The 16,208-nt window shown below is 39.3% G+C and overlaps 1 protein-coding gene across 8 annotated transcripts in view; it reads left to right on the top strand.

Moving 5' to 3' along the window:
- The window catches only part of CHD2 (chromodomain helicase DNA binding protein 2), a 109,120-nt gene that overhangs the window by 37,325 nt on the left and 55,587 nt on the right, over window positions 1-16,208 (top strand). For 5 of the 8 annotated variants that reach the window (XR_009695392.1, XM_061158622.1, XM_061158623.1 and 2 more), the window contains 6 exons: window positions 459-503; window positions 651-829; window positions 2,764-2,888; window positions 6,180-6,396; window positions 8,301-8,390; window positions 9,244-9,434. Coding sequence is in view for 7 of the 8 variants with exons in the window: in XM_061158622.1 (XP_061014605.1) it covers window positions 459-503; window positions 651-829; window positions 2,764-2,888; window positions 6,180-6,396; window positions 8,301-8,390; window positions 9,244-9,434 (847 nt within the window). In the remaining variant the exon portion in view is untranslated. Of the gene's footprint in view, window positions 1-458; window positions 504-650; window positions 830-2,763; window positions 2,889-6,179; window positions 6,397-8,300; window positions 8,391-9,243; window positions 9,435-16,208 lie in introns of those variants that run through there. The other 3 variants (XM_061158627.1, XM_061158628.1, XM_061158626.1) reach the window with 3 other exon arrangements.

Genomic DNA, 16,208 nt, shown 5'->3' with positions numbered 1-16,208 from the left:
AAGCCTACGGTTTAATGAGATCATTAAGAAATGTATATATACATGGTGAGAGCAGTCTGAGGGCATGCCAGCTTTTGGAAGTCGGGAAGAAACCGGCAGAGGAGAGTGAGAAAGGCCCGCCAGTGAGATGGCAGCCAGGGGCAGGCGTGTCAAACACCAGGAGACTCACGGAGCCTGGGCAGCAGTTGGCGTTGCCAGTCGAGGAGGACTGGGACTTGGTCCTTCAGCTTGGCAGAAGGCCTGGCACTGGGGAGATGAATCCATGGGGTGGTGGGGCTGCAGGCGGAGGGGGGAGACAGAGAAATGGGGCCAGAGGGGGTCGTGAGAAGAACACGGCTGTCTCTGTTTTATGTTTTTAAGATGTGAGATAGAGTATATTTGTACTCTTCCTCACAGGACCTAAAATGTCACTGTATTCTTGGTTTTGTGATAACTTACCTAATTTTCCATTTATTTAGCTGTGAAGACAAGCAAATCTACACTGGGTCAAACAGACTTTCCAGGTAAGTGAGGGATCTTTTTTATAAATATTGTCTAAGAGCAATTCATGCTTTGCCACGTGGTGTTGCCTTGGTTACACATAAAACAGAATGTCACCCCTCTCCTTTAATTGGCAGTTGCTGATCTGTAAATTTTTGTATGTGAAATAGCTCATAGTCGGAAGCCGGCCCCTTCCAACGAACCTGAGTATCTATGCAAGTGGATGGGACTGCCCTATTCAGAGTGCAGCTGGGAAGACGAAGCCCTGATCGGAAAGAAATTCCAGAGCTGCATTGACAGCTTCCACAGTCGCAACAACTCAAAAACCATCCCCACAAGGGAATGCAAGGTGTGCTGACTGCTGGCTTTTGAGTTTTCAGGGGAAAGGTGTACTGCTGAAAGGGTCTGGTCACACACATAGATGTTGGTAAGAGAAAAGACTACAGAAGTAAATGACGATTCTCATGTTGAACTGGAAGGTGACCTCATCTTGGTATCAAAGGAGAATCATTAAAACAGGAGAGGAGGACGTGTTGTATAATGGCTTTACCAACTCATTTCATCTTATTATTTACACAATTAGATATATCTAGTTCAGAGATATTGTGGAGACTCCTTGAAAGAATTAAAGCACTTTAAAGAGAAGTGGTGGGAAAGGGAAGTGTCTCTGTATTCTACAAAAGACAAGGATCTGTCAGGATCTCTTATTTGCTACACTGGCTGCACAGATCCTTGTCTTTTGTTGCTATTTATTCCCTGTGTAAAGTGGAATGCTTGGGTCCTCAGTAATAAAAGTGTATGTAAGACATGGCCTCTTTGTCCAAGAGGCTGTCATTCAGATTCGTGGCACCAAACCTGTACCTGTGAAAAGCAGTGCGTCACTGAAGGTCAGTGAGTGTGATGATACGTCCAGAGGTAGAAGTCAGTGAGCCACAGGGACCATTGAAGGGGTTTTAAAACTAGAGGAAGTTGTGGTACATGAACTGCCCTACGCTTGAAGAATAGATTGAGCTGGTTAGATAAGATAAAAGGGCCCAGGTTATTGCCCTCTGTGAAAGATACTAAGAGAAGGATGTTCTTATAATGTAGTTGGGGAACCACCAGGCCTCGGGGTTGGAAGAGCGCGGTGATATTGACAAATCAAAGTGTGTATGTCTTGAATACCTAGAAGGATATGTTGCCTTTATCCTGTGGGTATTGATAAGCCTACCCTCTTGAGCAGAGCAGCAGGACAGAAATAGTATTTCATTTAGAAAGCTTAATCTAATGACTGTGTGTTGGAGACTCCAGAGTAAGTAGTTAAAGCCAGAAGGTCCGACCAGGAAGATGTAGAATAAGCCCCTGAAGGGACAATTGGTGTGAGGATGAGGGAAGTAGCAGCGGTTGAGGGGTCAGACGGGAGAAGCTTTGTGAGAAGACTTGGCAGGAGCGGACCGCTGGTTTCCAGTGGGTGTGAGTGAGGCATCTGATTCTGTTGACTGCCAGCTGCTCACAGAGGAGAACTGAAACAAACAATAATTACCTTATCAAACACTTCTTAATAGGGCACTCATTCCAGAGAGTGCTCATATCCAGAGAAATGCTCCCTGCAAAAAAGGCTTTTGTGGGCAAATCACTTTGGGACGCACTCCTATGAGCTTCTCCTGTAAGCTCACGGCATCCACAAGCATGGTAGACTGTGAAGAGTCACAAGCCATGGGATGTATATAACTTTTTAACCCAGTGTTTCCCAAACTGATTTGGCCGTAGAATCCACGTTTTGTGCAAACCGTGGAGACATGGTTTTACTAGACTGCCAAATCTTCACACCTCTGGAGGTGAGAGCAGCATCTTTTCCTTCAGAAAGCCGGACTCACAGGGTTGGGGCTTCAAGGGAGGTGGGCTGCATTTCAGCATTTACAAATGCTGTTATGGTGGCATAGACAGACTTTCCCAGAGGCATTATTCTGTGCTGTTGATAGAGTAAGGTAACGCCGAGAGGAAAATAGGCGACTCACTGCCCTACTGTAGAGGTGATGCAGAGTGAGTGCTGTTTAATGATGTTCACGCACTTACTTCAGGAAGGGAGCGATAACTAACATAATCTCGGGCCGCAGTCTGGCTTTGGGGATGTAGACAACGATGCAGGAACTCATGGTGGGTTGGGTGTGGTTGGTGATACAGATGTGAAATGTCAATTCTTATGGTTTAGTGTAGAGCGCAGAAATCATGGCTAGCATTTTAATAGATGAACAGGAAGAAGGTTTTCTTCACACCTGGTCTTTGTTCCATTCTGCATTTCAGGCCCTGAAGCAGAGACCACGATTTGTGGCTTTAAAGAAACAGCCGGCATATTTAGGAGGAGAGAATCTGGAGCTCCGAGATTATCAGCTGGAAGGTCTCAACTGGCTTGCTCACTCCTGGTGCAAGTACGTAGAAGACTATGTCTGATGTTTTCTCTACTGTTTCTGGCTGTTTAGGATTGTTAGATGCAAAGAATTACTCCTTTTTATTCCCTTCTTCAGGGGATCTTCCCAACCGAGGGATTGAACTTGGGTCTTTTGCGTTGCAGGCAGATTCTTTACCATCTGAGCCACCAGGGAAGCCCCATTGTATATTATTGTTCTTTGTCACTATGTCGTGTCCGACTCTTTTGGGATACCATGGACCGTAGCCCACCAGGCTCTTCTATCCATGGGATTTTCTAGAATACTGGAGTGGGTTGCCATTTCCTTCTCCTGGGGATCACCCTGACCCAGAGATCAAACGCATGTCTCCTGGATTGGCAAGTGGATTCTTACCACTGAGCACAAGGGAAGTCCATTGTATATTATAGAAAAAAAGATTCATATATATATATGTGTGTGTGTATATATATATGTGTGTGTGAGTGTGTGTGTGTGTGTATATATATATATGACACACACACATATATATATATATATGATTAAGAGAAATCACTTATGGGACTTTTCCTGTATGTGTAATTACCACTTTAGCCTGAAGCAAAAAGTGCTTTGTTGGTTAGTTATTGGGAGGGTAATAGACAGCGACCTGCGTCATACTATGTTATTCGTGAGCACAAATAGCAAGGTAATTTGCCCAAATCTTTGGTGTGGAAGGAATTGTTCTAAGATGAGAGAAGATCTCTAATTTACATACTGGTGCTAAATAGTCTTATGATTCCCCTGCTCCCCAATTGCTATACAGGCCATCCCATTTAGAGAAAGTTTTCTGACAGTTGAACTTGTGAAATTATCCTTCAGTTTTTGTAATCAGATTACCATAGTCTTGGGAAAAAAGAAGAAAGAGAGATGAGACAATGAGGTTTAAAGGTACTTTGAGACTGTACATTGCAGGTTCAAGTATTCCCTAGTTACTGTGCGTTAGGAACCCATGTAGGCCTTGAGAATTTAATAGTGATGCAAGACAAGACAGGATTTCCCTGTCCTCATAGAACATGCAGGGTGAAAAGTACCTTTTTAAACCCCCTCAAGGCGTTTTATTTGCATATATGTATTATATCCCTTGAAAAAGAATCAAAAGGTTTCCCCTCCTGTGTTTTCATCTTGCTTCTTCGTGGTCCATGATGCCCACTGAGGTTGTTCCTACAATGAAACCAGACTGACGAGATGGGAGCGGGTCATTCTGCCATTTTTCTAGGTCTTTCAGTTGCACATCAAATCTGGGGCTGGTCACTCCACACTTATGTAGCCTGCCTGTGAGGTTCTCGACAATTTTTACAGCCCGGTGATCATGGATGATTTCAAACTTGCCAGCGTGACTGTGCTTCATCATCATGGTTAGAAACCTGACAGTGACTTGGGAGCGTGGTCTGATAGATGGGCACCTGGCGGTTGCCTCTCTTCTCCACGTCGGTGGTGTTCTTGGAGCGCCAGCCAGCACGCTCGTGTGCACCATTATGGCGGCACAGAGGTGGAGGGAGGAGGGGAAGTACCTTATGTTGTCTGCACATTCCTTCCCCAGATGTAAACTCTTAAATTTGTCAGTATTTTGTGGCAAAGCAAGAATTCTTATTTCAGAATTAGACTACAGCTTGAAAGCAAAGATATGTGAACTTCTTTTCTCAATGCTGAAAAGATGGCTTTTCTTTACAGAGATGCATTTATGTATGTGACTTTCCCAGTTGAGCCATCTATTTTTTGTCTTGTTAAAATTTATATAATATTTAACATTCAGTGTGAGAAACAGAGATCTTGAGGAGGTTTGATTTCTTTGAGAATGGAAGTCTGAGGTAACTGCTGTTCTCGATTGCTGGAAAATTATTTTTGTTTCAGAGAATAGTGAGATGTGACCTTCCTAAAGGACATTATAAGCTAAGTGGAGCCTTAGAAGTTGTGTAACTAACCCTCTTGCTTTACACTTCAGGGCTCTTAGGAGCCCACCTAAGAGAATGAATCACACCCTGTAGAGTCTTTAAACTCATTAATTGAGAATCAGCTGAGAAAGGTCCAGTTAGCTACTGGGCCCTGGTTGTGGGAACCTTGCATTATGTAACATGCTGTTTTGGTCTAGTTCCAGAAAAACAGGCAGATCAATCCAAACCTCCTTTCATGTGTATAAATGGACAGTGGCAGTTTGCTAGGGAGAGGAAATGTTGGAGAAAACTAACCCTGTTTCCTCCCCAGTGGTGTGAAAAGGTGAGAGCAATAAGAGGGAAATCACTCAAAGAGATGTCTTCTTAGTGAATTAAATGTCTTGTTTTTCTAATCAATTAGTTGTCTTTAACTTGAATATTAGTTTTTGTTCTCTCTGGTCCACTGATTAAGTGTGTATTATACATACGTAAACCTCCCACAGCCTGATTTCCAAGAACCTTTTTATATTTTCAACCTTATGGCATATATGCATCCCTGGTTTCGTGCCACATGGACTCTTTTCTATTTCCAGAACATACTTCCTAACTCTGGCTATTTTTTTAAGTTTAAATTAGCTCAAATTAATTGAAGTTTTTTCCTAGTATCTGGACAGTCCTTTCCTGTTAGCACCCTATTGAAATCCTGCCTGTCTTGAGAGCCGTGTTTCTCAAAGTGTGGTCCAAGGAGTATACTCATATTACAATGTATCCAGAAGTGCTTGTTAACAATACAGGGTTCTGAGCCCTTTTCCAGATATTCCGATTCAGCAGGTCTGGGGTGGGATTCAGAGATCTGATCTGCAGCCTACCCCTGCTGGATACCAGTACGTTTAAAACAAGCTCTTGTGTGCCTGCGGCATGTAGGTCTGGAGAGTAGTGATTATAGCATTAGACAGCCCAGTGGCAGGCAGTGGAACGGGTGGGTGGTGTGAACAAGGGCCCGTGACTGTCAGGCTGTAGGGCTCACCAGCAATGGGGTAGCCTGTCTGCCTCTGCTTTCTGTATTGATGGAACCCAGGTCACGTGCTTGAATACACCACTTACAAACCTGCCTTCTGTTACAAGAGGTAGCTGGAAAAGACCAAAATGCAAGATAAAGGACGTGATCTAAACCGGCTCTTGGAGTAATCCGGACCTCGATATACTTAGATTACTTGTTACCTTGCTGTCTTCTGACGTAGGAGACTTGATTGCAGAGGAGGGGAAAGACATTTGAGGCTCAAAACCCATGTCTTGCTGAGGAATATCGTGAGGCCTTGATGCCTCTGCTGTTTGCACGTACTGTTCTGTTTTTTGTGTGTGAACTGATGATCTTTTTGTTCTTATCTTTTTCTTTCTGCAGAAGTAACAGTGTAATCCTTGCTGATGAAATGGGCCTAGGAAAGACCATCCAGACCATATCGTTCCTCTCCTACCTGTTCCACCAGCACCAGCTGTATGGCCCCTTTCTTATAGTCGTCCCTTTATCCACCCTCACCTCATGGCAGAGGGAGTTTGAAATCTGGGCACCAGAGATTAACGTAGTGGTTTACATAGGTGACCTGATGAGCAGAAATACGGTGTGTAAACAAAAAGAATTGGCATAGAATCTGTGTTATAAATGTATTTTGGAAATTGACCTAAAGCTATTATAGTCTTTAGTAAAATTGTGATTCTGACACTGTGCTATGCCCCTGATACTGGGAGATTTCTGTATCACAAAAATACAATTTTGATAGTCGTAAAAACGTATGCTTGCTTTGTAAAGAAAAACAGCAGCAATACATGAATGGGAATCTTTCCTAGTTGGATTGCAGTATTAAGTTTTTCTTCTTTCTTTCCTCTGTACTTTCAAGACCACTTTATTTACAAAGGATTATGTGATAGTTTATGCCTTATGAAGTGTTAATAGTATTTGACAGAGATATTACTGAAAATAATTTAGTTCTTAGAGTTTGTTTCCTAACTTTTAAAAAATGGGGCAGTTGTATAACTTATAAGAAAGGAATAAAAGGACAGTGAGCTATTTCAGAGCAGCAGACATGAGAAGTATTTGTTTGATACCAAAGTTAACTTGAGCATCAGGAACTTGGAGCACACGGGCCTAAGTTTATCTTTGTTTGACAGGTCTTTTCTTGATAACGAGTAACATTTTTTAAGGTACTATGTGCTAGGCCCTGTGCTGGGTACTTCATATATATTACCTATAATCCTTATGATGATCTTTAAAGTAGATGATATTCTTTCCAATCAACTGATGAAGAAAATTAACAGGTTAACACTTGTCCTCAGGCCAGCTGGACTGTGGCAGAGCTTGGGTAGGGACAAGGATGTGTCCAATCCCAGACCTGGGCTTTTTCACCACTGGTTGCATGTTGGAATAAACTGTTTCTAGGGAGTTGCTTATAATCAGAGCAAGCCACTGGGAATCCTAAAACCTTTTAGAGAGACATTCTCACCATGTATTATTGTGCTAATTCAAGTTTATTTTTATCAGATAGTTTCATTGAAATTGCCTAACCTAAACTCTGGCAGATTTCATTGCTCTAATTTTGAGTTTCTAAGTACATAATAGTTCCTCGGTTTGTTAATCCATCCATTAACCATTAAAAAAGAAAATCTAGATTATGTAGAATTGCTTCAAACACTACTGCACTGAAAGGTGAGGGCAAAGAAAATGAACCCTAAATAATTGTGGAGTCAGGGACATTTTCTTTTCTTCCCAGTACTCCTTTTCTCTGTTCTTCCTTCCCACTTGATGGTGATTTTCTCAAGCTCTCCTTGACCCATTTTCCATTCCTAACCTGATAACCAAACTGTAGTAGCTTTGTCATGGGCCATTGTGCTTGCTGGGTGTCCAGTTATATACTTTATACTTTTGTATGAATGTGTTAGTTTTTATGTTTCTCTGCATTGATGTTATTTTCATTCTTACTAGGTTGTATTTTTATCCTGTAAGCCTCTCTTTCCTTCTTGGGGGCCACATCTTACTGCTATATGATTAATGAAATTTCTGACCAAATCAGAAGTTGGAATTTGTTTTATTTACTAATAAAAGTGTGCCCTACCCAAAGAATAATCAAATTATATTTCCTTAAGAAAATTCTCATGCTGGAAGATCTCTAGATAAGTTCAAGTCACCAGGGTTTAATTGCTCATGAAATGCATTTTTTTCTCAAATGTACTTTATTGGGTGGGGGTGGGGGAATAGGGAGAGAAGACTATTTGAATTCTGGCAATAAAGTTTTTGCTGCTCAGTAATAGATCTTTTTTTTTTTTTTTAGTAATAGATCTTTTAATTCTAACTTGTATTGCTCTGTGCTTTGGTTGCTTAGATCAGTTTAGAATGTATAAGGTATTCATTAAGTTCTAATTAGATTTAATTTTTTATTTGGCATATTTTGTTGCATCTGTCATAAGACTTTGTGGTGATATAGAAAGCTTAAAGTAGAAATTGTGTCTTAATTTCTATTTTCTCTTATAGATACGAGAATATGAATGGATTCACTCTCAAACCAAAAGGCTAAAGTTCAATGCGCTTATAACAACATATGAGATCCTCTTAAAAGATAAGGTGTGTAATTGGTAACTCAAGAGTGTGACTTGTCCAAATGGTGTGGTCTTTGCCTCCCCCTTGCCATGTTATTTTTCTGTTTTTATTTAAAAAAGCAAACAAATGAAGAACAGAAAATCCATGAAGAAAATAAGGTTATATTATTAAAAAAAAAAAAACCCAGAACGTTACAGTTGAAGGAGACCTTGGGTCACCTAAGCCAGTTGAATAAGACGGGATGAAAGAGTATTGAGGCCCGCAACTGATAGGAGATTCTGGTCAGTCGTTGGAAGCTGGTCTTGAGTGCCTCTCAGGCATTTGCCATCTTATTGTTAAGCACTTCTCCAGAACAGATGTTGTGAATGGTCTCTGTGAAGAGGACAGAAAAATGAAGCTCTTTAAATTATCTCCTTTCTACCATTACAATGAAATGTATGTGCCAAGTGATCCCATTGATGATGATAGGTGTAAACAAATACAGCTTGGTGGCTCTTGGTGTTTCTGTGCTTCAGGGTTGGGATGGAGAATAGGCAGAGAAGAATCTTAATTAAGGAGGGACTGCAAAATCATGAGTTTTTGTTTTTGTGTTGTTTTTGCCCAGCATACCAGTTTTTGTTTTTTTAACTTTGAGGCATGCAGCAATACCTAAAAGACCCCCTGTAGGTTTTAGAGGATGACCTGCTCTTTTGAGTAAACACCAATCTGGCAACTAACAGAATAAACAGAAGAGTCTTATATACTTTTAAGTCAGTGAAGAATAAATGTTTCGATGTAAACCTTTGTGATGGTATTTGTACAGAGATAATTAACACTTGAAAGTATTTTTGGGTTCCCTTCTGACCTGGTGGCTCGTTCTGTTTTGTTTTTACTTTAGACTGTGCTGGGCAGTATTAACTGGGCCTTTCTGGGAGTGGATGAAGCCCATCGGTTGAAGAATGATGACTCTTTATTGTATAAAACTCTGATTGATTTCAAGTCCAACCATAGGCTCCTGATTACGGGGACCCCTCTTCAGAATTCCCTCAAAGAGCTCTGGTCCTTGCTGCACTTTATTATGCCTGAGAAGTAAGCTCCTTCCTATGTATTTCAAAAGATGCTAGAATGTCTGAAATGCCAATGCTTTTTAATTTTTTTTTTTTTTTTAGCAGACCTTAGGGAAAACAGATGGCATGGTTTGGGGAAAGCAAAGCACTGAACTGAGGCAGCAATTAAAGTGTGAAATGTCTTATAACAAATGATAGAAAGCTCAGAAATCAGTCTGTTAAGGAAGAAAGCATATTGTCTGCCAAGCATTTGAATCATTTAGTGCTTTGGAGGAAATAATTTACATAGAAAACATTTCAGACCTTCTCCCAGTAGCTATAAGGTCATCAATGTAATTGGAATGGAGTATACAAGGTATACAATCTGACAATAAAATAACTTAAATCTAAGCTTTTGATAATAAAAGCATCAACTTCAGATTTGTTAAAATTACCTTATTAAAGAATTGTGGGATGTCTTTACTGAAAAGATTTTTGTGGGAGAGATGGTATGCCCATTTCATAAAACTTAAAATTATCCAATGGTGTTTGATGATACTTGAAATCTAAATTGTTACGCTAATGTGGAATATCCTACTTAGTCTGATCCATCTTAGTATTTTCTCCACCACTGATTGTGCTCCAGCCATTCTGGCCATCTTTTGGTTCCTTTAACAAGCCTTTTCTTTTTTTCTTTTTTTATTGTTTTTAATTGTTTGATGATTGGTTTACAATGTTGGTTTGATTTTTGTCATACATCAACATGAATTAGCCATAGGTGTACATATGTCCCCTCCCTCTTGAGTCTCCCTCCCACCTCTTGCCCGTTCCCCGCTCTAGGTTACACAGAGCCCCAGTCTGAGTTCCGAGTCATGCAGCACATTCCCACTGGCCATCTATTTACGTATGTTCCTGTATATGCTTCCCTGCTGCTCTCTCCACTCATCCCACCCTCTCCTTCCTCCCCCACCCTTGTCCATAAGTCTGTTCTGTGTGTCTGCATCTCCATTGCTGCTCTGCGAACAGGTTCGTCGGTACCTTCCTTCTAGATTCCGTGTATATGTGTTACTATACGATATTTGTTTTTCTCTTTCTGACTTACTTCACTCTATAATAGGCTCTAGGTTCATCCACCTCATTAGAATGGACTCAAATGTATTCCTTTTTATGGCCATGGTGTCTATGTACCACAGCTTCTTTATCCATCTGTTGATGGACATCCAGGTTGCTTCCGTGTCTTGGCTATTGTAAATAGTGCTGCAGTGAACACTGGGGTACGTGTATCTTTTTCAGTTTTGGGTTTCCTCAGGGTATATGCCTAGAAGTGATATTGCTGGGTCAGGTGGTAGTTTTATTCCTAGTTTTTAAAGGAATCCTCGTACTGTCTTCTATAGTGGCTGTATCAGTTTACATTCCCACCAGCAGTGCAAGAGTGTCCCCTTTTCTCCACACCCTCTCCAGTGCTTGTTTGTGGATTTTTTGATGATGGCCATTCTGTCTGTGGTGAAGTGATACCTCATTGTTGTTTTGATTTGCATTTCTCTGATAATGAGCGATGTTGAACATCTCATCATAGGTTTATTGGCCATGTGTATATCTTTGGAGAAATGTCTGTTCAGATCTTTCTGTCCACTTTTTGATTGGGTTGTTTGTTTTTCCAGTATTGAGTATTGTGTGAGCTGCTTGTATATTTTGGAAATTAATTCTTTGTCATTTGTTTCATTTGCTATTATTTTCTCCTATTCTGAGGGTTGTCTTTTCACTTTGATTATAGTTTCCTTTGCTGTGCAAAAGCTTTTAAGTTTAATTAGGTCCGATTTAATTATTTTGTTTTTATTTCCATGATTCTAGGAGGTGGGTCACAAAGGATCTTGCTATGATTTATGTCATACAGTGTTCTGCCTATGTTTTCTTCTAAGAGTTTTACAGTTTCTGGTCTTACATTTAGATCTTTAATCTATTTCAAGTTTATCTTTGTGTGTGGTGTTAGGAAGTATTCTAATTTCATTCTTTTGCAGAGGTGTCCACTTCTTCCAACACCACTTGTTGAAGAGACTGTCTTTTTCCCGTTGTATATTCTTGCCTCTTCTGTCAAAGATAACGTGCCCATATATGTGTGGGTCCAAGCACTGCTATTCTTTTTGTCTGAAATGTTCTTTCTCCTCATCTTCAGATGGGAAGTCACTTATAATATCTTTGCCTTAGCTTATATGACCAGCGAACCTGAAGTTCCTTATCAGACATGCTTATTTTCTATACCCCATTTCATTTTCTTTCTTTCTTTTTTTAATCCATTTCATTTTCTATATGGCACCTTTTTTTCCCCCCTGTTTATTTCCTCACTGATCCCATGCCATTAAATTATGCATTCAAAAGTAGCGGGGATCTTGTTTACTTATTCATCTGTGGGCCACAGAACTAGAATAGTACATGGCATGCAGTAAACAGTTCAATTAAGAATTGTCAAATTAACAGATAAATGCTCCACATTTTTTTTTTTTTTTTTTTAAATTTGGAGAAGACTTGAGTGCTTACTCTGTGCTGTAAACTGAGCAAGGCATGTTTTGGATGGCCTGAGGAAATAGCCTTTTGGAATATAATGTACGTACCATAGAATGTGGTACGGGAGATGGCCAGGGACAGGGAGGCGTGGTGTGCTGCAGTCCACGGTGTGGCAAAGAGTCAGACACGACTGGTGACTGAACAGCAACAACCACCATGGAATGTACCATTTTAAGTATACAAATCAGTTTCTTTTTTTTGTTTTTAGTAAATTATAGAATTGTGCAGCCATCACCACAGTCTACCTCTACAATACGTTCTTTACCAAAAAAAGTTCCTTCTTGCCTGTTTGTAGTTCATCTCTGCTTCAACTTCTAGCCTTAGGCAATCACTAAACAGTTTTCATCTCTAGAGATGTACCTTTTCTAAAAATTTCATCTAAATTGAATCCTAATAAGTAATCTTTTGTTTTTGGGTTTTTTTTACTTAGCATACTAATTTTCAGATTCGCCCATGTTAGAATTTATTAGGAGTTATTCTCTTATTATGGAGTGATATTTCATTCTATACATACCCAGTCACCAGTTGATGGATGTTTAGGTTGCTTCAGTTTGGGGCTATTTTGTTAATGACTAGATACGTGGGAGTGGAATTGCTCAGTTGTTCATAAAATATATATTTAACTTCTTAAGAAGCTACCACCTGTTTTCCAAAGAGACTGTACCATTTTACATTCCCATCAGAAATGTTTGAGTTTTTTCATTTCTGTCTATCCACTGATACTTGGTGTATTGTCAGTGTTTTGGATTCTAGCCATTCTGGTGGGTAGTGATATCTCATTGTGTTTCAACTTGCATTTCTATAATGACTAATGTTGAACATCTTTTCAAGTGTTCATTAGCCATTAGCGTATCTTTGGTGATATGCCTGTTCAGTCTTTCACCCATTTTTAAGTTAAATCATTTGCCTTATTCTCCTTTGTCCTTGGACGTGGGGTATCTTTTTTTGTTGTGTTCCAACATATTCCTATCAATGGTTGTTCAACAACTAGTTGCGATTTTGGTGTTCTCGCAGGAAAAGATGCGTGCACATCCTTCTACTCCACCAGGTAGCACCCTTTATGAGTTGAAGAGGTTTTTAATTTTTTTAAAAGTGGTCTAGATTGAAGTTCTTTATATAGACTCACATCTCTAAGTAAAGGCTGTAGTACCTCATTTCTCCAGTGTAGGTAGATGCCTTTTATTTCTTGTCTTACTGTATTGGCTAGAACTTTCATGGTGAGTAGAATTGGTGGGAGTAGGATGTTACAGAATTTTTGTTAGGTACCCTTTATAAGGATGAGGAAATTTTCTTGTGTTCCTAGTTTTTGAAGAGTTTTTACAAACTCTTGAGTTGTGTTGGATTTTGTCACGTGCTGTTCTTCTGTTCAACTGATGTTGAAGCTGAAACGCCAAGACTTTAGCCACCTGATGCGAAAAGCTGACTTACTTGAAAAGACCCTGATGGTGGGAAAGATTGAGGGCAGGAGGAGAAGGGGAGGACAGAGGATGAGGTGGTTGGATGGCATCACCGACTCAATAGACATGAGTTTTGGTAGACTCTGGGAGTTGGTGATGGACAGGGAGGCCTGGCGTGCTGTGGTTCATGGAATCTCAAAGAGTCGGATACGACTGAGCAACTGAACTGTTCTTCTGTACCTGTGGAGGTGACCATATGATTTTTTGTTCTGTAGTCTGCCAATGTGGTATATAGCATTAGTTACTTTTTAGATATTGTCAACCTTTCATTCCTGGGATAAATCTGACTTGGTCATAATGCTGAATCCTTTTTATATGTTTCTGGATTCAATTTGCTATTTTGTTAAAGATTTTTCCATTTTTGTTTTTGAGGTACCTAGTTTTTTTTTTGTTTGTTTGTTTTTGTTTTTGTTTTTGTGATGTCTTTCTGGCTTTGATATCAGGATCATAGAACAAATTGTACAGTATTCTCTTCTTTATTTTCTGAAACAATTTAAGATTTGTATTACTTTTTAAAACATTTGATAGGATTCACCAGTGTTGCCTTGTGAGCTTTGGGTTTTCTTTATGAGAAAATTTTTAATATTTCCATTTCTGGTTATAGGTCTATTCAGGTTTTCTGTTTCATCTTGACTTTGTTTTGTTAACTTGTGTCTAAGAGTTTGTTTATTTCATCTAAATTGTTTAATTTGTTGGCATAAAACTAGTATTTCCTCATAATCCTTTTAATGTTTGAAGGATCAATACTGATCTAAATAATACTTTGACTATGGTAATTTGTGTCTTGTCTCGGTCTTTTTACAATAGGTAAAAGTTAACAATATTTGGGATGTTTTCAAAGGCACCAGCTTTGGATGTTATTGGTTTGTTTGTTTGTTTTTTTCTATTTAGAATTTCATTTATTTCCACTCTCATTTTTATTATTGTCTTCCTGCGCTTTTCATTTAATATTCTTGTTTTCTGTTTTTTTAAGATGGAAGCTTAGATGATTGATTTAAGTCATTTTCTTCCTTTTCCCAGTATAGGTACTTAAAGATGTAGGTTCCCTCCCTGAACTGCTATAGCTGCAGCCCATAAATGTTGCTATCTTGTGTTTTTGTTTTAATTCAGTTTCACCTATTTTTGCGTTGCTCTTTTGATTTCTTCTTTTGTGCATGGGTTTCTTTTTTTTAAAGTGTGTTATTTTCCAAATACATTTCCCAAATGATTTGTAGTTTACTTCTGTCTTAGATCACATGCTTTAAATGAATTGTTACTTGTTACATAGTCTAGTATGTTTTTTATTTTTGAGAATATTCCATGTATACTTGAAAAGAATAATGTTTATTCTGCTTTTGTTGGGTAGAATTCTGTGTCTGTTAAGTCAACTTTGTTAATAGTTTTCCTTCTTTATATCTTGCTGACTCCGTGTCTAGTTGTTCTATCAGTAATTGAGAGTGAAGTGTTTTACTATTTAACTATAGTTGTTGAATGACCTACTTTTTTCAGTTCTGTCAGTTTGGGAGTTCTGCTGTTAGATGTGTGCACATTTATGTTGGGTTGACCAAAAAGTTCATTTGAGTTTTTCCATAACGTCGTACAGAAAAATCTAAATGAACTTTTTGGCCAAACCAATATTTGTTATATGTTTCTGATCTGTTGACCTTTTTATCATTATAAAATGCCCCTCTTCATCTCCAGTGATATTTCTTGCTCTTCAGGTCTGTTTTGGTTTTATAACTTCTCAGCTCTCTCGTGAGAACTGTTTGCACAGTATACTGTTTTCCATTGTTGTACCTTCACCCTGTTTCTTTCTTTGAGTCTAAATGTCTCCTGCAGACAGCATACAGTTGGATTTTCCTTTTTTCTCTAGTAAGATAATTTCTGCCTTTTGATTGGAGCATTTGGCTCATTCACATTTAATATAATTATTGATATGGTTGGATTTATGTCCGTTTTGTTTTCCCTCTATGTGTCTTATTTCTTTTTGGTTCCTTTTCTTTTGTTTCAACAAATGGTTTTTAGTGGTTGTTCCAAGGTTTTCAGTGTATATATCTTATCACAATATTCTTAAAATTAATACTGATTTAATCCTGGTAAAATATAGCAACTTTTCTGCAGTATAGCTCTGTTTTCTCCTCCTTCCTTGTTGCAAACCCAAGAATACAGTGATAAAATGATTGCTTTATTCAAACTTGTGTTTTAAGGAAATTAAGAAAAGAGAAAATATGTTTATGCAGTCATATATTTTCCATTTTACTTTATCATTTTTAGTGATCTTCATTTCTTCTTGTGCAGTTGCTGTCAGGTGTCACTTTGAGCCTGAAGGGCTCTTTTTAATATTTCTTGTAAAGCAGGCCTAGGCCCGCATTTAGGCATTCTGTTTGGTTTCCTCATCAGGTGATGAGGGTAACCACAAATTCTGCCTTCATTTGTCTGTGCTGTTCTCTTTTCACCTTTAGTTTTAAAGAATAGTTTGAGACTCCTCAGGAGACAGAGAAACTTGACTACTCTTATTATGTTCTTACTGCGGTGGTTGGTAGAACAGGCTTAGACCATTTCCTTTTCTTGCAGGCGTCCTCACTATAGTATGCCTGTGAGAGAGAAGGCCCCCCTGCACCCCTCCTTCCCATGCCTTCTCTTGGAACAGACTTTCTTAACCTCAGCACTGTTGACGTTTTGGACTGGATAATTCTGTTTTGCAAAATGGGGGATGGCTCTCCTTTGCATTTTACGATGTGCAGCAGCATCCATGGCCAGCCACTACTTACTCCATGCCAGGAGTGACCCCCCTTCCCCAGTTGTGGTAACCAAACATG

Source organism: Dama dama, chromosome 13 (assembly GCF_033118175.1).
Source record: "Dama dama isolate Ldn47 chromosome 13, ASM3311817v1, whole genome shotgun sequence".
NCBI lineage: Eukaryota > Metazoa > Chordata > Mammalia > Artiodactyla > Cervidae > Dama > Dama dama.
The sequence above is the reverse complement of the archived record's forward strand: the minus strand, read 5'-3'. Positions and strand labels throughout refer to the sequence as shown.